The sequence below is a fragment of the Cygnus atratus genome, chromosome 4 (assembly GCF_013377495.2).
Source record: "Cygnus atratus isolate AKBS03 ecotype Queensland, Australia chromosome 4, CAtr_DNAZoo_HiC_assembly, whole genome shotgun sequence".
In the NCBI taxonomy this organism is placed as follows: Eukaryota; Metazoa; Chordata; class Aves; order Anseriformes; family Anatidae; genus Cygnus; species Cygnus atratus.
Window position 1 is genome coordinate 46091423 of NC_066365.1, and position 25669 is coordinate 46117091.

At 45.9% G+C, this 25669-nt stretch overlaps 1 protein-coding gene across 1 annotated transcript; it reads right to left on the bottom strand.

Annotated features, from left to right (window-relative positions):
- Positions 1 to 1365: 1365 nt before the first annotated feature.
- On the bottom strand, positions 1366 to 13380 carry ABCG2 (ATP binding cassette subfamily G member 2 (Junior blood group)). The gene is given in 15 exon segments (XM_035550086.1): positions 1366 to 1685; positions 2134 to 2243; positions 2981 to 3070; positions 3651 to 3805; positions 4935 to 5059; positions 5668 to 5757; positions 6506 to 6588; positions 8015 to 8262; positions 9181 to 9285; positions 9672 to 9823; positions 10497 to 10654; positions 10994 to 11146; positions 11487 to 11601; positions 12052 to 12111; positions 13208 to 13380. Coding segments are annotated over 15 exon segments (1968 nt in total). The 3' UTR covers positions 1366 to 1534.
- Between the last annotated feature and the right edge of the window lie 12289 nt (positions 13381 to 25669).

Below are 25669 nucleotides of genomic sequence, written 5' to 3' on the forward strand. Positions count from 1 at the left end.
TTTGAAAAACTAATGTTATTTTATCAAACTATGAATGGATGGCAGCATATGTTGGAATGCAAAACTGGCAGGCTACTTTTAAAACTAACAGGATCATAACCTATTTTGGGAAAACTGAGTATGTTCAAGTAACTAAATAGCAAAATATTAATGATCTTCCAAGTACTTAGCTTTCCTCAGTTTTTCAGGGCTCTTGGCAATGTCAAGGATCTCTTCTGTGTGTATTATTTTATTGAATGTGTTCTTTGTATTATTTTTTTTTTCTGTAAAATTGAGGTCACATTTAACACCTTCCTGTATAAGATTGCATATGTACACTTTTTGAGGACTGGCAATAAATTTGTGACTAAGCGTGACCAATTATTGTGTTTTTTAAAACTTTCTATGTTGGCCTTACATTAAGAGTTTTGAAACTTTTTCAGAATTGTAAATGTATGAATGATAAAGTGTGGATGAAGTTGTAAATGAAATCATTTCCATCTTTTGTCTGCTATGAAAGACACTTCTAAAGAATGGTTTTCAGCTGCTAATTCAAGTAATCTTTGCCTTTATAGCAATGGCAAAGAAACCATACTAAATCCTACTGTTTAAAAAAAAAAAAAAAAAAAGATACTGGTTTTAGGACTGGGCCTTCAGGCACTTTCTGAAACAGAAGCACTTCCAAATATTTAAATTCAGCGTGCTGTGTAAAGTGACTAGGTGACTAGAACTAAAGTGACTTGGTTTAGGTGCAGGCTGTGTAAAAGGGAGGACAGGCAGTCGAGTACTTCTTTCAAGGCCAAAGTTAATGGCTGTAAGTATGATGTGGAGGCAGTCTCTCTAGTATTTTTTGGTGATGTGCTCAGGCACTGGTCTCGTAGCTCCCCTCGCCCCGGGGGCCGGGTTGAAAAGCGGCGGCCGCGGGCAGCCCGCGGCGGGCTCTCCCGGCCCCTTCACCTCAGCCCAGCGACCGCCATCCACCCCCGGCCCTTGGGCAGCGGCGGTGGCGGCCGGAGGAGAGGGGGAAGGAGGAGAAGGGGTGGCGGAGCGGCCGGTGGGTCGGCGTGTGGCGGGGAGGGAGGCAGGGAGCGGCAGCGCCGGGTGCTGGGGACGGTGCCGCCGAGAAGTCTCCTCAGAAGAAAGAGGGGAGCCGCATGGCCCTGCCTCAGGCGGGCTGTGGCCGCGCCGCTGTGCTAGGGCTGCCCTCCGTGCCCGCTGGTGAGAGCACAGGGCCGTTTGTTTTGTCGGGTTAAGCCACTAAATGTTAGTTCCATTTGTTAAATTTCGAACAGGAACGTGCTGAAGGGCTGGGTGGTTTGCTGAGGAAATGAAGACTTGTATGCTTGTTACGGCAATAAACAGACCTGAAGCATGCCAGATGTTTCAGCGAAGTACATTAACACTGTGTCTTTAATGTTACACAAAGATCAGCATTACATCAGAGAGCTTTGCGATCAGGAAAGTACAAAGGAGGTATCATAAAAATAATCAAGTCAGTTGCATGGTCAGTTTATCAGGCTGCTGAACAGAGCCAGTTGAGTTTTTATTTCTTGGTTTAAGAAAACTTCTTCATGAAGTGGAGTTTCAGGTATGAAATTGCAAGGAATATTACTGTCATGCAGGCAAGAGCCACATGATTCTGCCACAGGCCCCAGGTACTCACGTCAATGCCTTGATTTTCAAGATACTGGTCTCCAGTACACCACCTACAGATAAATACAAACAGATTTATAAACTTCGTCTGTTTTAAGTAAGTATCTAGGAAGATCCCTAGAAGTTGTCCTCTGATTTTGTGTCAATAGGAGGCTGGGCAAACCTCTGTTAAATGTTGCTGTTTTATTTTCTATTTATAATTTTATTTTTCAGGTAGCTACAGTCAGTTTCTTGCAGGAGGCTGAAACTGATTTTGTTAGGCTGCATGATCATAGTGTGCATATGCATTTCGGTAAATATAGTATAAAAAAAGAGACGAGCATAATGGCAGGTATGTCTAATGTTAACGAAGTGTGACAAAGCATAGACTGTTCTCTGCAGACCTACGCAAAAAAACAGTAAGAGTCCATCTTCCATATAAAAGCTCCTGTGAATTCTGCTGGTCATTAATAAACGTCCATGAACAGACTAAGACTCATGGTGGGATTCACTTTAATGTACCCAAATACTTACATAGGGATTAGCTGTTGAAAGTTATTCTTGCCAGGTAACCCTGTGTTGTTACTGATGGTGCAAAAGTTCAGACCAGACAGTTCATTAATTTGTAATGCCTTTTAAAGTAAAAGAAACAATGACAACAGAAATTAGCAGGTAAAGGAATGATAAGTTAGCAAGTTGAGACACAATTCAATTGCTATATATTATAAAAGTGTGATGGCATAATTATTTATGATGTTGGCCAAATCTACTTTTTATTTTTATTTTTATTTTTTATTATTTTTTTATTTTAACCAAGAGCAGCACAGTGCCTTTTCTGTCGAGAGAAATTCATGCAGTCCACACAGCACAATGCTTGAGTGTCTGTAGGCTGTAACACCACCCATGGATTAGAGTGCTTTTGCACAGGAATATCACAGCCCCAATTTCTCAGTGAAACACCACCGTGCCTTAAATTATCAAAAAATAGGAGAAAAGTTGTCAGCTTGATGTGGGTTTGTTTGATGGCAAAGAGAAAAAATATTTCTTGATGGATAACACTGTTCTTTATGCTGTATCATTTTCGTCCCATTATGTTCCAGTGCATGTAATTACTTAGCTTTGTCTCTCTCTCCTATTCGAGGTCCTTCCTTCTTATAGAAATTAGCTCTGCTAAACAGCCATGGGTGCTACTTGATGAGAAGCCCTTCTTTCAAGATGATACCACACTAAGTTTGAAGATTGCTGTATTTAACTAGCTTACCTTTTGCTCATTAATGCATTAAATTTGGAATATCTTCTATCGTTAGTAAAGGGCTTCCTTTTAAGCAAATCATTTTCATGTCAGTACACAGGAAACTACAGCACTTACTGTCATTCCATATCGAGGGATGCTAAAGTACTTGAGCCAGGAAAGCCAGGACATGATGCTCGTGAGATTTACCAGCAACCCAGAGAAAATCTAGAGTCAATGAAAATAAAGTAGAAAAAAAATAGATTAAAAAAAAAAAGTTGCTGCTAACATGATATTTTCTAGCTCTCGATTCCTCTTCCTCAGATTAAAACCAAGTTGGCAGGCATTTCTAAAGGAAGGAGCTCTTGCAGTGGGGTGGGGAAGGAAGCGTTTCTGCTGCCGAGCTTGAAGCCGTGGCCCCATGCAGTCCTACTCCTCGGCTGCATATGCTCTGCTTGAGGCAGCCTGCTTCTGGCAGGTTTGGTTATTGGTTCGGCTGTTCTAGTTCCAATCTGCCTGGTGGCTGGTGCCACAGGCGCAGGGGCAAGTACAGTCATGGTCTCGGAGAGCGAGGGGTTCTAGTCGTGTCCGTGGAACATCGCTCCAAGCACGTCTCCACATTGCTGGCAGTACTCTGCCTGCCAGAGCCGCTGAGAATACCGCAGGGAAACTCTCCCCGCCTCACACCCAACCCCAGGTTGTTTTGGAAAGCACAAATCCAAACTCAACCCCGCGGTCTTTTTGCAGAATTTGGCTGAACTCTGTGCAGTTTGGATTTCTCTCTAGTGAAGTAAATAATGCTACTCACAATCATAAAAACAAATGTGATAGTCATGAATAGGTTGGCTACAGCGACCACGTTCTGTCCTGTTGCGATGGCTAGAGCCATGGAAGTGGCTGTGTAGGACACCATCATAAGGGTAAAGAGCATTATAAAGAAGGCTTCTGCTGTCGGTTTCAGACCTTAAAGAGCAGAACAAGAAAGTTTTCAGTATGATCCTGCCAAAAGTGATACCACAAGCTCTACAGTGCTGTGCTGCCTACAGAATGTCTTGTCTGGCAGCATAGGCTGTGCAGTTGAGACCCAAGACTGCAGCTGGACTTGGACATCCAAAATGTGCATGCCCTGTCAGCAGAGGGCAGGATGAATAAGGGATATGCCTGTAACTGCAGTAACATTGGAGAAAGTTCTCCCAAGATGTGGTAGAAGTTACAGTGGGTACTCCATATAGGCCAGTGAGAAGGAAGGCTTCTCCATGGCTCAAGTTGTCTATGAAAGCAGCAATTTCTGGTGAGCCTCCGTAAGTGGCAATTATGGAGTATTTCACTTTTTACAGCAAAGAGCTCCCCTAATTGCCAGTGGTATTTGGTAGCTGTGGATTTGGTAGCAAGGTCTCTCGTGCCCCAGTTTCAGAGTCTAATGAGAGATGATGGAGTCTAATGACAGCTGATGCTGCCTTCTTTTCTATTCCGTGGGGGAAAAACTGATCAAAATGAACTGTGATTATTTTGTAATTTGGTTTCAAGCTTTTGGGACATCCCAAAAACCTTATGCTAGGAAAACAGTCCGCCTGGGACATGTTTGAGCATGGCATTTGAAGGTGTTGCAGTGTTGTAAAAGTTGGTGCCAGCAATTTTCAAATTTCTGCTCATTAACCAGAAGACTTTTCACCAAAAAGAGTAAGTTGATAGTAACTCACACTACACGATGTTCTTATAAAAAAACTTTTCCTTTGATAGGTATTATTGCAAGCATAAAAAAAGTATCTTGTAAGAGTCACTGAAAGTTAAAACAGCTATAAATGAAAAGGAAGAAATCAAACACATATGATACTGACTGTGACTCTCCTCTTTCTAGGGGCAGTGGGAAAGAAACACACTACACATTCTGATCAAAATGCTCAGATATTAAGAAGTGTGTCTGTAAAAGCATGGTATGCTGCAGGCAAGCACAATAACTGGTGCCATGCCAATGTAGTGCTCTAGCATATATAAATCTACATATGTACATGTACATATACACAAGTGAGAGCCTTGTTAATTTGTTGGGGGTGGGGTGGGGTGTAACAGAACTGTGGAAGGCAATACTTGCCTAACATGAAGTATGTTATGCAGGTGAAGATGATGCTTGGTAAACTCCTCATGGGTATCAAATCAGCCATTAGCTTTGAGATGAAATATGCAGCTGTTCCATAGTATCCGCTGATATACTCATGTCTGGAACACAGAAATATGTACAGCATGTCACAAAATGTGATCACTAAAGTAAATTTGTTTTAACTTGGAGACAAATGAAGTCTGGCGTGAACTGGAAAAAAGAAAAAAAAAAGTTCTTTCATGGATAGGCTGTAATGTTAATGTCCAGTAAGCCATTCACTACAGTAATGGTGCTGTTTTCATATGCAAATCAATATGAATACTTGTGCACATGTTTTTTAGTAGAGGTCTGTATTGGCAAAACAGACAGAGTAATGCTTAATTAACTTTTCCTTTTCTCAGTAGTGCAATCTGTACAGCCTTAAAGAGTCCAGTGAGGCACTATTTAATGTTGTCACTTGACATAATCTTACTAATCAATACCTAAATAGGGTGTTCACCGATTTTTTTCCTATAAATATTAATTTAAAACTGTGAGGCATGTGCAATCATAGATATGGTTTGGGGGATTTGCAGACTGTTCACTAACAAACAGGCTAAGAGTACGCATGGAGCACTGAGTAATTTGAAAACCATACACAAGGCATACTTAAATGTCCAAGAAGATAAGCAAACAGATGACCTTTCTAACAATAGACCATGTTCATGTTTTAATAGGTTTTACTCACATAAATATCTTCTTTTCCACAACAAAGAGTTCAATAGCTGAAATACTGCTGAAGCACTGGTTGGTGGTCAGAAAGAACATGGCACCAACTCTACAAACAGCAAAACGGTAGGCAGCATTAAAAATGTTATACAAATGCGGTTTTTCCACTGCGGCATGTGCAGGCCCACGCGTAGTGCCTGGAGTGTGGCAGTGTTTGACCTCCCGTACAGGGTTCCCCAGGAAAACGTGTGGCTGCAAATTTGGGGCCACAGCAAAGCTGACATGGTACACACAGCATTTTGCTACACGAGGGCAAGGACAGTCTGTTCTGTGATACAGTCAAAAGCTTGAAAATGAACTGAATTTCCTGTTTTTTTTTTAGTTTAAGTTCCTGGGAGTTTAAAAATTCTCTGGCTGCGCAGCATATGTCTAATAAAAGACAAGGAAACCTTGCTGTCACACTTTTATAAGTGGTTTAAAACTAGACGGCGGACACGTCAGTGCTTTGAAGCAGTTCCTTGCAGTCTGCTGCTGTTCTGCATTTTCAGCTGCCTGACGGGCACTGAAAAATGTCATCCTACTGAGGAGCATCGTTCCCTTCAGCTGGACTGCTCGGCCAGGCTGCAGCACACTGGGCAGGACCAGGTTCCTGCATCGCTGTTGGGCAGGGATGAAGGAGACCACCCTCACCTCCACATCACTAAAGCAGCATGACCTTACGTACTGAGGAGCAGCGTTTGCTCTAATGAGGCCAATAGGTTTCCTGAAGCTCTCAGCGGTTGCTTATCCCATCCTGTCCTGTATCCTATCAGAACAACGAGGGAGCTTTTGGAAATCCAGCGAGTGAACTGACTAACCTGTTCTGGAGGCCGGCGGTGTCGTTTTTAAGTCCAAAGAAAATGGCACCTACAATCAGTCCCAGGAAAACTGTAACAACCACCTAAATGTAAAAAAAAAGAAAAGAGCAGGAAAAGTATTGTTCTCATTGTTTTCAAAGCCTCAGCAATTATTTTCACACTCCCCAGTGTACAATTGTGGGGCTCTGTTGCACACCTTATTCACGGGATTTGTTCTTAACAGCATTGGTATCAGGCAGTTCTGTCATCTGTAAGCCCCAGCGATGCCTGAGCCTTAACACACTAGATCACTTGGTCTGGGGTACCCTGTCCCCAAGATCTTGCTGACAGGAGCAAGTGTCAGGGATAACTGAGCTCCGAAGCCAAGTGTATGGGAAAGCAAAGATCCTAGCAAGACCCCTTCGGAGGAGATTAATGAACAAGGCTCAATGAAGCGTGTACTTGTAAAGGAAGGCGTGTAAAATCCATCCCTAACGAGGTGGGGAAAGAAAAGAGATTGTGAGAAAAAGTCAGGACCGTTAACCTTGGGGTATTATGAGATGGGTGGGAGTCTAATTCTTGTCACAAGGTCAAGCTTTTACAAAGCAATTATTAAGGATCTCCATAATATCAGCATACAGACACACACAGGTACTTGGAGCCTTTTAACCTTGGGGACTCTGGGCTCATTTCCACTCCACGCTGGCTGCTTTGTTCACTTGTTATGTAGAATGTAACAAAGACAGCAGTCCCTGCCCCTGCCTTGGGCCGGATTTTTCTATTGCCTCCCCTGCTGTGAATCACCATGGGAGCTTTGCTGGCGCAGACCCTGCAGGGTTTGGTTGGTGCACTGGGGGATTCCTGAGGCCTGGTAGCCTTCGTGTTTGAAGGCAACACGCGACTTTGAACCAGACCACACTTCTGGCTTTGGTTCTGCAGTGCTAACAGGGCCAGTTGGTAGAACGTGCTCATGTTCTGTAGCAAGGGCTAGGCTCTGGTTTTAATGACTTATTTTTCAGAAGGTATCACACTCATTGTGAACAGACTGGGAAAGTATCTCTACATGCGAGCCAACACTTAGTGAGCTAAGATAATTAATTATGCGAGTGTAGTCATTGAACTATCCTTGGGTGGAGGTGAGGGGCAAGATTTGAGGCCAAATCCTACTGTGCCAAGGCTGGACAATCAGCCCAGAGTCTGAGGCATGTTCCTGAGACAAGGTGTGCAACTACGGGGAGGTCATCTGTCCCTGGCCAGCAGCAGGGAGCAGAACACCTTGCTGGAGAAGACCCTGCCTCCCGTGGTTTTATGTAGCCCAAAATACATCACTGAACTCATTGTGCTGTTCATATGGGAGCATTCAGGGCATCCTCTAGTGAACCAGGTGTCCAGACCCTGCACACGCTTTTTATCAGATGCTACCTTCAGTCAAAATACCAAGAGGCAAAACTGTTCCCCACGGCTGGTCTAATACAGGAGCGGGTGAAAGTCAACGTGTTTTGCAAACCAGATAGATACAAATAACGTTACCTGAGCTATGGAAGCTTGAGGGTTTCCTACCAGATTTTTGAATGTGCGCCTGGACACCCACTTCAGCTGATGACAGAAGGAATTGGTATATGTAATTTGTCTGAAAAATGCTTTTGTTTTCTTTGTATTTCCCAAAGAAATATTCTCTAGTATTGCTTTTGTTTCTTGGTAGTAGGCAGAGTTGCAGTATTTTTCTGCTAACTTTTCAGCCAAGGTTGTGTTGTATTCAATGTGTTCTTCAATGCTCTCTGCTGGAAAGGTTTCAAAAAAAAAGATTTAAAAAAAAGAGTAGTGTAAGGGATGGGAAGATTCGTTAGGCGCTAGGCCTAACAAGTTCTGCAGTTGGGGTGGGATCATTACTAATGAAGGAGAAGAATTGATATGCATGTTTAGCTCAAGAGACCTGCTGCACTCAGCCTTGTGCTAAAAAGCATGCGTGACTGCAGGTGAGAATTGCTGGTTTGGGGATGATTTCAGCCTTACCCCAACTTTAGGGAAGCATTTCCCTGTCCTTATTCCCAGCCTACTTGGAGGTAGGAAATAGGAATTTCAGAACAGATAAGCCGTTCCATTATGTTAAAAATAACTGGCATAGCTACACCAAATTTGTTCCTAACCAGAATAATTGTCCCAGTTTATCATTAGGGCTAGTGCAGGGCTTCAGCTGATTTGCCTTGAAGATGAAACCAGCTACTTTTCTGTGCTGAGCTGTAACAAGATTTCCTTAAATTCCCAGACATTACAGCTTCAGCACAGGCAAATATTCTTGTGCCTTTAACACCTAGTAATTTGATTGTGACACACAAGCATGCAGGTCAGTTTGTTGAAGAAATGGATAACAACAATAAATTAATAAATACCTCTTTATGAGAGGCAAATTATTGCAGAGACAGGAATATTTTATATAGTAGGGCTGTACATGAATTTGGTATTTATTTCAGGAAGTGTTAATTATTTTCAATGTATAAACAAACAGTATTTAGGAAGGTCATAGCCTTAAAGCAACATGGGTCAGCAGTACATAATAACCTGAGGCATACAGATAACCGCATGCATGTACAACACTGTTCCTACTCGTCTGACACTGTGAGTGATGTGTCTGTGTTGGGCTGGACACCTGGCTACAGACACGTGGCAGATATTGCATTCAGCTCTTTGCCTTGTACCTGAGTTGGCTTCATCGGTCTTGTTCACCACCACCGCCGTGGAGTCCCCGTTGATGATGTCCAGGAAGAAGTCGGCAGGATTGTTGTAAGGCTCGCATTCGTAGCCTGCAGTGACAGCGTGACAAGCGCTAAGTGGCAGCTCGGTGATGGGCAGGAGGCTGCGTGCAGCCACCACGCCTGTACGAGGGATGAGCGGCGCTGCTGGACGTGCCATCAGTGAAGGCAGGGCAGCACGCCTGCTCGACCCCAGCCCACGCTTTGTCTGATTAAGACGTGCCCAGGAACAGCTGATTAGAAGTCAGCCCTATCATCCAAAACATACAGGTCAAGAGGTGGAACCCCAAGAGAAACACTCAGCCTGCTAAAATCTTGGGCTTGCTAATCCATACCACATCCAGTTCTCATCACGCGCTATTGCCGTTTGTCTTGCTCAAATGCTCGTGCAAGCTGCGGATGTAGGCGCAGCAGTCACCACGGTGCGCTATGCTCACCGATAGATTGGAAGTAGGCGATGGTCTGCTGAGCGGGGCCGTGGTACAGCATCCGCCCCGCGGCCAGGAGTGTCAAGCTGTCAAACAGACGGAATATGGAGTACCGTGGCTGGTGGATGGAGAAGATGATTGTTTTTCCTTGCTTTGCCATCCTGAACGGAGGGTGAAGAATAACAGAGGTGTTAGCTGCAAGAGTCCTTTCCGCATTTAGACAGAGAATTTGCAAGGTCAGTTAAGGCCTGGTCAAGGGCAATTAAGTTGGCGTGTGAGAGAGGGGAAGGGGGAAAGAAAAAGGATGCAGAGGAAATCTATAGGTGATACCTAAAGTGCCTCTGTGAGAAAAGGGAAGTTCCCTCTCGCTGGGGAGGCTGCTGGAGGAGGTCCAGGAAGGCTCTGGTGCAAATTGGAAGGCTCTGGAGAAGGGCGTTTAAGTTGTTGAAGTGTAAGAAATGCAAAACGATGTAAAATTTGCAAGTTTTTGTTTTCCCAAAGATAGGGCTGAGATGTTGTGATGGGGAAGAATCTAGCTGCGTTCTAACTACTATCTGTAGTCACACTGTACGGCAGGTGTATTTATCACTGTTCTGGCCAAGGCAGATGTGAAAATAAACACTTGCACCTACGAACATAGCTGTCAGGGACAGACGGCAGCCCTGGTGTGCACTTGGGACATTGCTTGGCACTGGGAGACCAGACTGCCTTTTCTTACTGCCTTTGCAGTTTTGGCTCGGTGGAAAACAGTGATACGTGTGATTTCCCTGTCTGCTTATTCTAAGCATAATCCAAGTGCAAACCAAGTGCAGGCACTGGTTCCAAGGACATCACCTTTTCAGTAGCAGCAGGACGGCGTTAGCAGTGCTGGCATCCAGTCCAGTGGTTGGTTCATCCAAAAAGAGGATGGTGGGATCTGTGATGAGCTCCATCCCGATATTGGTCCTTTTCCGCTCTCCCCCCGACACCCCACGAGTGAACTGGGTGCCAATCTGGTGCGGAACAAGAAATTTGTGTCACGTGGCCTGATAACACATGCTGCAGTGACCAGCATCCTCCTGGCACTGCAGCATTCTGGAAGAGCTGTAAGAAATTTCTTAACATTAGCTGCGGTGTCCTCACTACCTTTCCCTGTCCCCACGGTGTGATAACGCATGCAGTAGCAGCGCAGAGCCTGTACCGGTCACCACGCAGAGGTGTTGTTAATTCTTACAGTACTGAAATTGTCTGGGCTACTTTACTTTTTTTTTTTTTTTTTTCATCTGCCATGTGGCTAATTAAATCACTTCATATTTCTTCGTGATTTAAGCACTGCATTTAAATGCCATTACCTTGGAGTCCGCCACTTTGCTCAAACCCAGCTCCTTGATGATCTGATTAACTCGTTCATTTCTGTCCTGCTCCTTCACAGACTTTGGCAAACGGAGTGCTGCTGAGAACTGGAAGTTTTCTCTGATGGTCAGGGTTCCCATCACCACATCATCCTTCAAAAGAGAAAGAGCAGATACTCGGTGTTCACTCAGCAATTTGTGTTTCCTCTGATAACTGCATCTAGCTGTGTTTTATGTGGTCCTTGCATGGAGAGGGGTGGTGGCAACTGCTACAACGTGGCAGGAGCTTCCAAGGAGGAAGGAGGGAAAGGTATGCCCGGAGGGATGTCGTTTTCTATCACTTCTTGGCATGTGTTGCTCCCCAGCCCACCCCGGACAGACCACGGCATTGGTGACACCACCCCTGGGCAAGTGGAGCAGCGCTGCTGCCATTTCTTGCAGCTGCGGGCAGGAGGGGACAGGAGCAGCCTTGGGGAGATGAATGCTGTCCTACCTGCACTACGTATCCAGAGGTACATTTAAAGTTGGCAGGCTGAGGAGCTCCATTGATCAAAATGTCACCAGAAAGCCCGTGAGGGTCTTTCCTTGCAGCCAAAATGTCGAGCAGCCTAGAAGAGGAGGAGGTCACTTTGTGTAATCAGCATGTACGAGGTCAGATGACACAAGATGGACAGCGATGTGTAGGCATTCTGTAGTAGAAACATGCTATTTAGAAAACATCCATCAGCCTTCAAGAGGCTGAGTTTCTTTTCTCCTGGCTTCTTAAGGAAGTGAGGTCTGTGCAATTTCACAGTTTGTGTCCATTCACTCAATAGTAGGAGCTTAACCCGGAATGGTACGTAGTGTATCAGTGAAGTGTGCTACACTTAAATTACATATTTGTCATTTAAGCTGATTGCCTGTTTTGAATTCACGTATTTCTCAGAAATCAGTGAGATTTGCACAGTTGTAAATGAAAACAAAATCTTTCCCTGAAAGTCTTGTCTATTACTGCAAAATATGGGCAGATTCATTTTCTCCTTGGTGTAAATAATGCATAGAACAGAGGGGACACTTACGAAGATTTACCACTGCCAGTGGGCCCCAAAATTGCATTCAGTCCTGGTCTCATGATGCCACTGTAAGACAAAATAGATAGATGGCATCAGTAGTTCAGAGTTTCTCTGAATCTGATTTTCAGGCAGGCTACACTCAGAAGCCAGGTGGAAACAGTTTTTAAGTGTTGAGCTGGGGAGAAAAGCCTGTAGAAATGATGGATGGGGATGCTGCTGCCTTTTCTCCTGGTTGCTGGAGCACATGCAGGCATTGCTGATAGTTCTGCCTAGCCCCTAAACATGCACTCAGCGAGCACTTGTGTACGCAAGAGGCAGGCTGCACGTGCAAATGCCTGCGTGTTGTGATGCCAGCTTTGTCTGGCACTGAACTCTGGTGCTACTTGTTACCAGTCCCCGTTGTGAGTACCTGGGCTTTGGGTCTGGCCCAGGACGGCCGTTCTCGTGGTCTAGCACCGTGCAGCCTTGGAGGCTTGGTTTTACTTTCTGACCCGTGCTTCTTCCCCTTTAGTTTCTTATTGTGGAAATTTCTGGTTCTACAGATTAAGAAACATACACAGTATACATATGTGGCTTTATATGTGATTTTAACACAAAAACCAGTATGTAATGAAGCAAATGCAGATGCTGCAATTTTTGTAAAAAGGGAAAGAATAACGCGTGTTAAGCATTGGTCTCATAAAGCAAACCAGGAGACGGGCCTTCTCTCACCTTGTGGCAAACAACCAACATAAGGCAGGCGAGTTATCGTAACGTGCGGCACTCAAGGACAGTGGGAAAGATTTTACCAGCTCATGGTTCGTAGACATGGGAACTGCATAGGGCAAAAGACCCACAGTGTGAATCCAGCACCCGCTGGTCTTTCCTGCGTTCCCGGGGTGAGCCAAGGCACGAGCGAGGAGGAGCTGCCTGTGTTTATCACCACAGCACAGTGGGAGACGTGCCGGGCAGCGTGCAGTGAGCACAAGTGGCTCATTTGCCACAGCCACAGTACTCTGGCCATGGCCATAACTCAGGCAGGTGAAAGCAAGTATATATATTATATGTAACATATATATAATTCTGCGCATTGTGCTCAGTAGCTGAGTGATGGCAGTGGGCTTCGCTGCCAGGAACAGAAATAAAAGATGGGCTTACTCCAAAGAGAGGTCAAAATACCTACTTGAGATCTCTCAAAACTTCTTTACTGGCTGTTTTTCTACAGCACAGGAACCCGGACTTCACCTTCACATGGTAGGAGATGTTGTGGAAAGTTAGTGTGCTTCCTCCCTGGTTTGCCAAGTCTGGAGAGGACTGCTTGCTGCTCGGGATGCCGTTTGTACTCGACTCTGACATCTGAATGTTTATGTGGGACTGGCCTCCTGCCATTTTTCCTCTAGAAATTAAGAAAATAGAGGGGGGAGGGGGAAAAGAAACTTGGTTAGGTATGGAGAAGAAAGATGTGTCTGTCCCAGTGTGTGGCACTGGACCTGCTGGGGCCCTTGCAGATGCATCCATCCCAGTCTCTCTCCATCTGGGTCCTGCAGCTGGAGGTGAGGCAGAGCTGGCAAGGATACAGCTGCAGCACCTGCAGCTGGAGGAGCCTCCCAGCCCTCGCGAGCCCTTCTCCTGCCCAAGCTCCAGGCACCTTTCACTGCAGGGCTTTGCTGACTTCATGCTCCTCCTGGAAGGCAGCCTGGGACAGAGGAGCACTGCACATAAATTCTGCCAGCATGTTTGAGACCGCCGGTGCAACGGGGTCTCTGAAAGTCCAGCTGTAACCTGTGAGGGGCAGGGGGACCTGGCTTGATACTCCTCTCACCCCTGGCACTCCTGTGCAGTGACAGCAAAATTTAGAAATCATTGGTTTATGTTTTTAATCGAAATAATTTGGTGAGGTTACAGGAACACAGCAACTGGCACCGTTCCTAAGGCTTTCTTTTCCTTGGGCTTGTTTTTATGTCAAATCTAGAAGGCTGTTGCAGTGTAATAACCATCATTACCTCCCCCCCTTTCCCTTGTCAGCCAGGCTCCTACCTCCCATCTCAAGGTGCAGGCAGTACGGGGAGGCTGCGCTGGAGGAACATGCTCCTGGGGGATGCTGGCCAGCCTTGCACAGGCAGACCTTTGTCCCCTTTGTGTTGCCGAGTGGCATGGGCTAGCTGAGACGGGGGTAGGATCTGGCCCCTCCGTGTATATCAGGGGGACTGCTTGGAGTCTAACTAGGGCAGTTGGCCCCGGGGGAAATGTTGGTACCACAGCAGTTTGGGGCAACAGAGAGGCAAGAGGAGCTGCCAGGAGCTGTGGGAAGGTCAGTCCCCTACGTTAATGTGGCTGTTCCCTTGCAGCAGGGAACACAGATGGCGAGACCTTCTCAGGCATGCTGAATAAATGGGAGAGCAGTTAATAAAATGAGCCTCTCCAAAACAGCCATTTAATCTAACGCAGTCATATGGTCACATAAAAACCCAGCCTTTATCTTTTCCACTGATGCTGGCATGCTGTTGTGGTTGTTTGACAGCCAGCCAAGTTCCCGGTGGCGATGAGCACAGTGACGCGCTGCCTTCAGGACCAGGCTTTCTGCATGCGAGGGCTGGTGGCCAGCAGCATGATCCCACCAAGGCCACCTCTTCTGACAAAACCATGGGCTTCTCTGCCAGCAGAAATGTGAGGTCTTAGCGTTTCAGCCCCTGTCACATAATCTTGCACCAATTTTCCCATGATGAAAAGAAACTGTGTTCCACATGTGATTAGGATGGGACTGGTTTATTTTTAAGTTAAGCTAAAATGGATCCTCAGTAAATTGAGCATCATTTAGATGTGCGGCAGTTAAGGCCTGGAGGCCTTTTACTGACAAACTCCCCGCGCTCTTATCTGCTTGCCCCAGAGAAGACTTCTCTGCCTGCTGGAGAGCAGCAGGACTAGCCTGGCTGGGCACAAACTGCTGCCCTGTAAGAGGAGGTTTTGCTAAAGCAGAGATGTGCGCTCAGAGCCACCGGGGGAACGTGTCGCCGACAGCCTCACCGTGAGCTGAGCAGACGGACGTTTGCTTGCACATGTATGGGCTACCAAACACTCAGCCGTGGAGCGGCACCGCTACAAAATCCCTTGAAGCACTGGGCAGCCAGCTGCACGGTGTGGGTGCAGAATACATCAGAAGAAAGTGCAGCACTGACCTAGGTATATTGATGTATCTGTACGGTACCTAGATGAGTATTTTACTCACCCGCATTTTTCTCAGCTTAGTATTTCAGTATTACTGATGGAACATTGCGAACATGCTGTGTGAGGTGGGAGTCTGTGGAATGGTTTAATTGTTTTTCGTTTTGTTTGGGTTTGCTGCTTACTGGCAGCTAGGGCCACAGAAGGGCACTGGCACAGCCGGACCACTGGTGTATGTCAGCATGGCGCTTAGCGGCTGCGGCGGCTCTTCAGAGCGACTAGTGGTCATTGAAGAATGAAACGGCAAAATTCTCTGTTGCTTAAAAGTGGAGTGGGTAGTTGTCAGCTGCTATGTGAAATCTGTGTTAGTTTTTAAAAGGAGTATGGCCATTGTGCTCGGCGTGATAACACAGCCTTGGTTCTGGACGTGCTGGTGGGAAGGGAGCTCTGGAGGCTGCATACCAGCTGTGAGCAGGATGATCCCCAGCTCCTGTCGTGGAAACCTCCAGCTGGAGACTGTTCCAGCAGTGCTTTGGGTCGCAGCTGGCACGGCGCAGGGAGAGGAGGAAGTGCTACCCACAGAAGTAAAGTCTGTGTGCCCCAGCATGAGGCTTGTAATTTGGTTCTCTCTTTTGGAGACTTTTTTTTTCCTTTTTTTTTTTTTTTTTAACATTCCTGTAGGATAAGTGCTCCCAGTGAGATGCTCAAACCCTTCCATTTCTGACCTATCACTAAGCTTCTCCATAGGAATACAGGAGGATGCTCCTTTATGGCAAATGTAATTGTTAGCTGTTTGTAATTGCTTCTTCAGAATGGATTTGTAAATATTACTGTAGTTCTTGTAGAGAACGTGACATAGAGCTACGAAGCATGTTAATTCAGAACACTTGCAGGACAAAGAAACAACCTTGACGAAATCTTAATCAAATCGCTTCATATGCAAGCTAGAATTCCCTAAATGAAGTTGCCTAGAATTCATTGCAAATTGCTTTCAAATATCAAATACTTTAGATCAGAAAGGAGCAGGAGAGTCAATGACATTGTGTACTGGCCACTGTATTCAGAAACACTCATTAATACAATGAAATATTTCATATCCTCATCAAACCAGCTCTGGTTAAAATCCATTATTTTTGCATCAGTTGAATATAAAATTGATGCGCTCTTTGGGACTATTACAAATTGGATTTATTTTCCCCAAATCTTCTAAAATATTTTTGTTGCAACTGCTTTCAGCATCGATCTCAGTCCAAGCCTAATGGAAAAAACTTTCCTTTAGAGAGACTTAGTGTCAGAAATTATTTTCAGGAGACAAAATATTGGATCTTGAGATTTAACATTTTACTAGTGGCAAAATGAAACTACTTTCTTAAATATACCATGAAATCTCATTGCCCAATGTTCAAATGCAAAGACAAACTCATTGTGCTCACTTTTCTGTGTCTGCTTCTCAGACTTATAAAGTACAAAGTCTTATTCTCTGTTCATATCCAATGGCACAAAGCAAAACAAGAAACAACTAAACATACAACAAACTACCACTGACTTAAACTTACTTTAACCTTTTAACTGCACCAAACCCTATCTGGAGTCTTTCAAACTGTTTTAGTGAATCTGATTGAAAGCCTTAAGATATATTGTATGTGTAAAAGCTAAGTGACATTCCTTCATGCCAGTCTTCCTCAAAGCTTTGGCACTGGCGAAATGTGCAGTTCAAATACAAAAAACCATCCCAGTAAAGTGGCGGCAAAATTTCAAGGGGCAAAATTCAGCAGTGCATTTTGGTTGATTTTTGAAAATCTGTCAGGTTATTTTAACTATTTTATCTCTATAGAGAATTGGAGTTGAAATTACTTAGGGGGGAAGAGTTTTGGTGACCCCGGCAGCTTTCAGTACAGTTTCTAGACGAAGGTCAAAGCCTTCAAATCATAACCTGCCCTCCTTTTTCTGAATCCTTGAACCTGCCAGGGAAACTACTGTTGAAAAAGCTTTTATTTCTCTTATCGATAATGGGTACAAAGTTTAGCTTTGTGGCGTGCTAGCTGAAATGGTTTGTATTATAGACATGCATCTTAAACTGTGGATAAATATAAATTCAGAGGGCTGCACAGCCTCGTACTGCCAGCCCAGCACCGCACAGCCTTCTTTCTCAGGAAAACGCATAGGAAAATAAAACCGCTTGAGTAAGTAAGAATAATGCGATTCGAACAATCTGCAAGTTAATTGGAAACCAATTTACTGGGGATTTGTAACCTGCCTTCGGTGCAAAGCAGCCCTCTGCACTTGGGTAAGTGTTGTCTGCGGTGCATTAAGACACACAGGCAAGCTCTGAATGTGGCTCTTCCTGCAAAATAGTCTTAACTTTTCACCGTTTCACTAATTTTACTTTAACCCTTGAAGCTTTCTCCCCCCATTTACAAATCATATATTCATGAATTCCATGCCGAATTTCTCAATCCAATTCCTTGGAGAGCTAGGAAAAAGTAGGCAGGTGTTCCGTTACGTTTTCACAGCCGCTGGATAAAACAGGAAACTGAACCCAAGCACGCCATGGTGGAAACACTTTGCAGTGGCAGAGCAGCCCCTGTGTGCCCCGGGGGGCAGAAGAGCAAGCCCGCAGCCTGAGTTGTGCCTGCCGCAGCCGCAGCGGCGGGGCCGCGGCCGGTCACTCACCCGCAGCGCTGGGTCAGGGCAGCAGGATGGCTGAGGAGGTGGCAGGGCGGTGGGAGCCGTGGGGAGCAGAGCGGTGTCCCCAGCCGCTGGCTCGGCCGACAGGGACGGGTTGTGGCTCTGGCGTCATCGCATCTTCTGCTATAGTTGGGTTCCCCCTGCGCTGTCACCCCAGGGAGTCTCCACCCTCCGCAGGGGTAAGGAGAGGGCAGGGCCAGGGCAAGGCAGGACTTTCACCTCTTCTTACTTCAGCCCGCCGAGTGGTGGTGGTTTCGTGGGATAACGGGCGAGGGCATGTCCTTGATGCTGTGCAGGGAACCAAGCCTGACACAGCCTGATGTGGGCAACTTGGTCCCTGGCGCATGCTGTCTCCGTGGCTATGCCTGGACATCCTCTCAAAGAGGCCACGGCTTTCTAGCAGCTGCGCTGACACGCGCAGTGGTGGTGGTGGTGCTGAGCACTCTGCTCCTCAGGTTTGCTGCCTGTCCTGCTTCCCTGTGCCAGGTGCACTGCAGTTCCCAAGCGCAGCACCCCCAAAGGTGAGTCGCGCCTGGAGAAGCTCCGTCTGCAGCCCAGCTGGGCTGCTGTCACGTGCCTGCAGCCCTGGCACCGTCGCCAAGCCAGCTTTTGTAGATGAGTGAGCTAATCTCTTAATGTTCGGGAATCGCATTCCTGGGCTCTTACCCTTTCTTTTATTACTAATTTTAACATGATTTAATTTTTTATATTTATACAAGACTTGCAAGCGTCCTAGCAACTAGTGAAGGCTACAGCGTGGTCCCAGTAGTGTTTGACAAGGTATTTATATGACTAAATAAATGCAGAAAATACCAGTATCTCATGCAGGGAGCACATCTGCACTCTCACCTGGTCTCATTTCGGGTATCCCCTATTGAGTCAGCAATAACCGGAGCACTAGCACATGACCCAGAGGAGGCTATCGCTGTCAGCATGACTGATAAAGCAAAAAAGGAAAACGGAGATGACAAACAGCACTTGTTGTCATAGGTACTCACCCTTAGAATGCAATGTGATTGTTTTTTTTTCCAGTTGAGGTCACAGATCATTTGTGCAGATCAGTTCCGAGCAGGTCACTGCATGCTTGGTCCTGCCTTCAGGACCACCTAAAAGAGAGCTGCAGCCTGCGTTTGCATTGCAGTCTGAAACAAGGAGTGAAAAGTGTTCAGCCTCTCTTCCTGCAGCGTTGTGGGGGTGGATGCGGGTTATCTAATTTGACTGTGAGGTTTCCTCGCATACAGCAAGCCCATAAACTGTTTGGATCAAGTGGGGAGTCAGTCTAGTGAGGCAACTGGGACTAAACTGTGAACTTCACTAGTTGTAGAGACGCTTGAAAGTTTTGTATGAGTATAGTACTGAGGTAATTCCATTAAAATTAGCAGTAAAAGAAGGACGAACAGTGTGGGCACATGGTTCCTGAGCAGTAAGACAAGAGATTTCATCAGTGGGGACTCTAACATCTCACGGGGTTTGCTGTGACTGCAGTCACACAAAGTCTTGGCAGGAGCAGCTGAACCCAGACCTCATGTTGCTGCAGGGCTCGAAACCTGCTCCTTCTGAAGTAACTGATTTGAATGTTGAGAGATAAGGAGCTTCCACCCTAGTCAATTTATTTTTTATCTTACTGTCCTCAAGGCCATGCCTGCCATCTGCCTGTCAGCTGTTAAGAAACCCTGGCATGCTTATTTGTCAGATGAGAATGCATAACAAACATTCATAAAGTTTTCAACATCTATTTCAAGACGAACCTGTGGCCATATCACAAAAAACAAAACAAAACAAAAAAACCTGAATATTAGTAACTGATTAAGTAGGGAGTTCAGCCTTCCAGACCTGTGTTTTGTGCAGTCAGGTGTGTGACACAGCCCTGGCACAGAGTAGACCTTTGGTCAGCTCACAATACATAAAACAAGAGATGTTTCATCTCAAACCACAAGTGGGGCGTAGCCTTATCAGACAGTGCTTCAGAATAGCTTTCATCCATCTGCGTGTGCTGTTTAATATTAAATCTGACAGAGGGCCATTACCCCCGGCATCCCATAGCTTGTGCAGAAGCTGTGGTCCTTGCAGCCACCAGCTGCGAGGTTCCTGGGGCAGCCTCTGGCTCTGCCAAGGTGGGAAGCGCTCCGTGCCGGTACCCCAGCACCTGGAGGCAATGTTTGTAAAACAGGAACAGGAACGTTTGTGAAACAGGAACTGTAGTTACGTAGGAAGAGGAGACGAGAATTCATTTGGGAAGAATAATTGTTGCTAAAAAAAGGCCTGAAGCGGTGAGTGCTAGGACGGGCTGTGGAGCCTGAGTCTGATTTTACCTGCGATGATGCAAAGCAGGAATGACTCCTGAGCTGAGGATCAGGGTGGCGTGGTGAGAGCACTTACACCGTGATATCGCAGGCAAAGCTCTTAGCACCAAGAACAAGAAGAAGATTGTGTAAGGCTCGGCATTCACACACCTCAGGATGTTATCTGTGCTGCAGAAAAGGCCAGTTAAGTCACCAGGACGTAAACATCACATGTATTATTATTACCTGGTGCAGGGATATCTGGTCAGTTTCACTGATGCGCTGCCTCCTGGTGGGCCTGTCTGTGGCCCTGTGGTCCTCTGGCCTTACGAGCACGTTGCCTCTCTTTTGCTTTGTGGACCCAAATGTGATGCACGAGCAGTCCCATTTGCAAGCTACGTGGAAAGGGTGAGGCAGGCAGTAAGAGCAGCGGGTAGGTGGCTGTCTGCTGCGTCAGAAGGCTGCTCCGGTATCAAAGTATCGCGAGCTCCTTCTAACGACCACAAGCCACGTCCTGTCTCGCTCTGCGCCCCAGTGGGCTGCTTTCTCTCAGAAATGGAGCCACAGCAAGTGGGGTGCAGCGCAGCAGGTGGGGAGCGCCATGCTGGCTGGGAAGTGAACTCAGTGACGTTCCCCACAGCCTGGAGTCCAACCAGCGCAAGGTCCCACACCCAGGTGGGGCAGCGCCAAGTCCCAGCACAGGCTGGGCAGGGAGCGCGCTGAGGAGACGGGCGTGGGGCTGTGTGAAAACCGGGCACGAGCCGGCCGCGTGCGCTGGCGTCCTGAGAGCCGAGGGCATCCCGGGCCATGGCGCCAGCAGTGAGGCCAGCGGGGCAAGGGCAGCGATTGCCGCACGTGGCTCCGCTCCCGTAAGGCCCCAACGCGTGTCCCCCGCTTGCTGCCCGCAACTCACGGCAAGGCCGGGCGGGGTGTGCTGTGCTAGTGGAGCTGCGGTCCTGCAGCCATGCAGTCTGCCCGCTGTGCACTGCGGCCGTGCTGGGGGCACAGCAGGCGGTGCCGGGTTTCCCTGAGGGTCATGGGAAGGACCGGGGGGTGTGCAGCAGCTGACAGTGAGGGGTAAGGCCGGGACTGAGCAGGGGAGCGGGGCCGGTGGTTGTAGGGTGGTTTTAGGGGCCTGATTGCACCCCCCCGAAGGTGTGTTTCCGGAGCTCGAGCAGAGGCTGAGTTGTGCGTGTTCAGGGCCTGAAAGTGCAGGCTGAGTCATGTGGTTTGGGGGCTCTGGAAACAAGGCTGAGTCGTTCGTTTTCAGAGCTTGGAAATGGAGAGCCAGCGCTGCCTTTTGGGGCCGGAGAGCAAGCTGCAAGCCAGAGGGTGGGGGAATTGCTGAAACTTCCCAACAGCCTAAGCCCTCCATTCATAGAAAGAGAAGTCAAATATTTAGGGCATCTAGTATCTGAGGGGGAATGAAGAATAAACCCAGAGAGGATTCAGGGAATTGTTGAGCTACCCCTACCCAAAACTAAAAAGAAGTAAAAGTTTTAAGAGAAAGAGATTTTTAAGGAATTAGGAGTCACGAAGTCCAAAGGAAAAGAGATACTCCCTGATGGGAGAGAAATGCTGAATAAAGTGCTAATGAGGCAAATATTAACTGTTTTACATCAAGAGGGTCATTGGGGAATTCAAGCAATGTGTGACGCTGTGCTATGGAAATACGTATGTGCAGGAATATATATACTCTGGCTGAACAAGTATGCAGGAGTTGTGTAGTATGTCAAAAGGTAAATAGGAAAATTATCTGCAGTCAGTCCAAAGAGGGGTGAGAACCAGGAATTCAACGCTTCCAAAATGTACAGGTAGATTTTACAGAACTCCTTAGAGTAGGTAGATTTAAATACTTGTTAGTCTCGGTAGATCATTTGTCAGGGTGGGTGGAAGCTTTCCCTTCAGTATCTGCTACTGCGAACACAGTAACTAAAGCAATTCTAGAACAAAACTCCCAGGTATGGAATTGTTGAAAATATTGACTCTGATCAAAGAAATCACTTTATGTCAGAAATATTGCAAGGGCTAATGTGGACTCTAGGAATTAAGTGGAAATTTCACACTCCTTGGCATCCTTCCTCTTCTGGAAGGGTGGAGAGGATCAGACAATAAGCAGCAATTGACTGAGTTCTGGAAACTCAGCTTCCCCAAACGAAGTGCTTACCTTTGACACTTCTCCAAATTCAACCTGCACCAAGAAAAGATGTGGGAGTTTCACCACATGAAATATTATTTGGATTGCTGTACATGGACAAAGGGAATGAATTACCTCAAATTGAGACAAAAGATGCTTTTCTTAAGAACTATATACTCAGGCTGTCATCCTCTTTGTCATCTCTCAGGACCTGTGGATCATTAGCGCAAAACCCACCCTTGGAAGCCCTGATCCATCCATTCCTAGCAGGAGACTGGGATTTGATGTGAACATGGAGAGAATTGAAACTGCAACCTGAGTGGGACGGACTTTTACAAGTGCTCCTGACTACTGAGATGACAGTAAGAACGGCTGAGAAAGGGTGGACTCATACCTGGGTAAAAGCATCAGTTAACCCTGATACCTGAGAGACTGCATTAACAAAGACTTTTAAGGTTAAAAAACTGTTAAAACTATCTACTGTAAAACTTTAACTTCTCCATAGAAGAATTCTTAATGAATTAATGAGTAAAAGGGATTGAATTACACAGAATTGAAGTGTTTCCAGGGAACACTCCCTGGAAGTGGGAGAAAGGGGGGTGTTTAATCCCCACCAGAAGAATCCTTATTAGTTTGTGATTTTTATTGTTTTTCTTAATTATTATTTCTTAATTATTATAGGGATGTATATATACATAGAAATGATGTATTTTAAGTTTATCTTAGTAATACCTATTCCCAATGGATTAGCGATAGGATGGAGGGAAAAATCAGCATTTCCAATTAATCCAGAACATCTCTTGAGTTCTATCTCGAAATAATTGTTGGATTTGCACCCAGAAAGGGTGCCTAGAAAGGCTGAGAAGGCCTTGTCCCTGATTGCTATTTCCAGCAGCAACTGTGTCTGGATTCTCTAGATTTCTAAAAATGACAGATCATATCCAGTCCCAGGAAGGAACAGATTTTGAAGTTGAGCTCCCTACACATAGTCCTGGCTAAAATATACTGTGTTATCAAAGGTGCTTTTTAAACAACATTGATAGAAAACTCAGGGGGCAATATTACTGACCCTGAGTGTGGAAATATCCATGACATAGGGAATAATCCATACTGTACTGAATATGGTAGCCACGGGAATGCTAATATACATAATGTGCACCAGATACAACATGAGAATCCTGTAACCAGATGGCCTGTCCCAAATGGCAAGGGGTGGTACTGGCTATGTGGTAATAAAGCCAGGAAGGTGTTGCCCCTAGGATGGAAGGGAGCTTGCACCCTGGAGGAAATAATTCCGAATGTAACTATTATTGAAGACCTACAAAGCCAAAGCCCCTTGAGACCACACGCAGAATTAAGTGGACTCCAAATAATCCTCTAGTAAAATTGTCTAGCATTTCACAGTTTTGCAAGGTGATTTTTACCTTGGTTAAGGGTGAATGAATTAGAAAAAGCTATTGTAAATATCTCAAAATACAAAAATATTGTAAATATATTGAAGATCTAGAAAATAAGTTAGATAAGTTTGCAAAAATAGTACTCTAGAATCAAATAGTATTAGATTTACTAATAACCTCATAAGGAGGAGCGTGCACTGTAATTAATACTAGTTGCTGTATATATGTAGATCAAATAGGATGAATTTGACTGATCTCAAAAATATTTGGGAAAAAAAAACACAACAAGATCCTACATAGAGTAGCTCAAGATGACAATTCCTGGGGATTTAGAAACATTTGGGAGAAACTAATTTCGTGATTACCTGAATAGAATTGGCTCAAACAACTATTTGTTGGTATTGTAATAATAATGGCATTGTATATCTATCATCCCCCGTGACATCCAAAGAAGAATACTGCACCTTAATGTTGGAAAAACTCAAGAGTGCAGTATGTGCAGAGGTGCAAAAACAACAATAGGAGTAAGAAAAGAAGAGGGGGGAATTGTGAGAAACAAAGTTGTGTTTTTGCAGTAGAGAACTAATTTTCTGTATTCCAAGGTAGTTGTGTAGTCATAATAAGGAGAAATGCTAAGTAGATAAGTGGATGGTAGAAGGCCTCACTGTTCCAAAATAAGGTAGAAGCTTGAGAAAAACAGGATGAGCAGCGTGAGAACAGTAAAGCAAAGATCACAAGTTCTCAAAACATAAGAAAAGAGAAATTAAAGGGTTGAAAAAAAGAAAAATTGTACATATGTGGTATAGAGGAGCGTTGAGTAGCTTGTGAACCTGTAGCACTCAGCCAATGAGGAAACAGGGGAGGTGATCAGGCATCACGTAATAGGGAATAAAAGGTTATGATTTGTTTACCAAAATGCACTCCTGATTGACAGGATGCCCGCCATTGCAATCGCGAATAAAATAGCTTCACAGAAGATCCTGTCTGAAGAAAATTATTTGAGATGTTTCTCACAGTGGGGCGCTCTGGATAGGTGGGCTTTTGGGCAGGCGAGGGAGCGAGGAGGGTGTTGGGGCTGGGCGGTGGGAGGGGGGCAGGCTGGGCATGCAGACCCTCACTGGAGGTGGGGGTCCGGTCGTGTTAGTCCCTGACCCCAAGGATGCTGGCATGCATCAGGGTGAATAAAGCGTTTGAGACGGGCAAAAAGGCACTTTCCCCCCTTCCCACTTCCTACTCATTGTCTGGAATAGTTACCGCCTTAATTGTCCAATATTTATACCATATTTGGACAATTATGACAGTTCATATTAATATGAAGTTGTGGCAGTGATTGATTTACGACCTTGGCCACACACCAAGCTCCAAGGAGCCGGAGCTCCCATTAGCTTAGAACCAGAAAGAGCTTTTATTGAGCTGGAACTGCAGCGAACTTGCAACAAGCAGGAACAGGAGCTGGGTGGGGCTGGAGCTTTGAGGCACCTTGTAACAAGAAAGAGCATTTCTTGAGCCAGAGCTGTGATTAGCTGCAAGTTCCATCAACTCTGGGCATCGATTAGCAGCATCAATAATACAACCCAATCCCCTGGCAGCCCACCCAGGTTCCTCAACACCAAAGAGAGGTAAACAAACCAAATTGTCTGAAGTCAAAAAAAGACAAACCAAGCAAGCTGGCTAAAGACCAAAGACGAACCAAACAAATTGATCAGTGACAAATAAACATGAAACCACAAGCAGAAACATTTCCTCCTAATCCCTAGCCAGTGCCAGCTTCCTCAGCTTGGGGTTCCCTGGGGAGCTGCTGCTTGCCCGACCCTACCAGCTACCCCCACACACCGCACCGTCGGGGCACTCACCGGATATTGCCTTTAGTGCAGATGTCCCCTGGTGCTGCCAGGTCTGTGTTCCTCGTCTGGGCTCAGGGCTGAGACTTCCTAGGTTTTGGCCATTCCCGTGTGCCATCAGCTGTGCTGGAGAAGCCC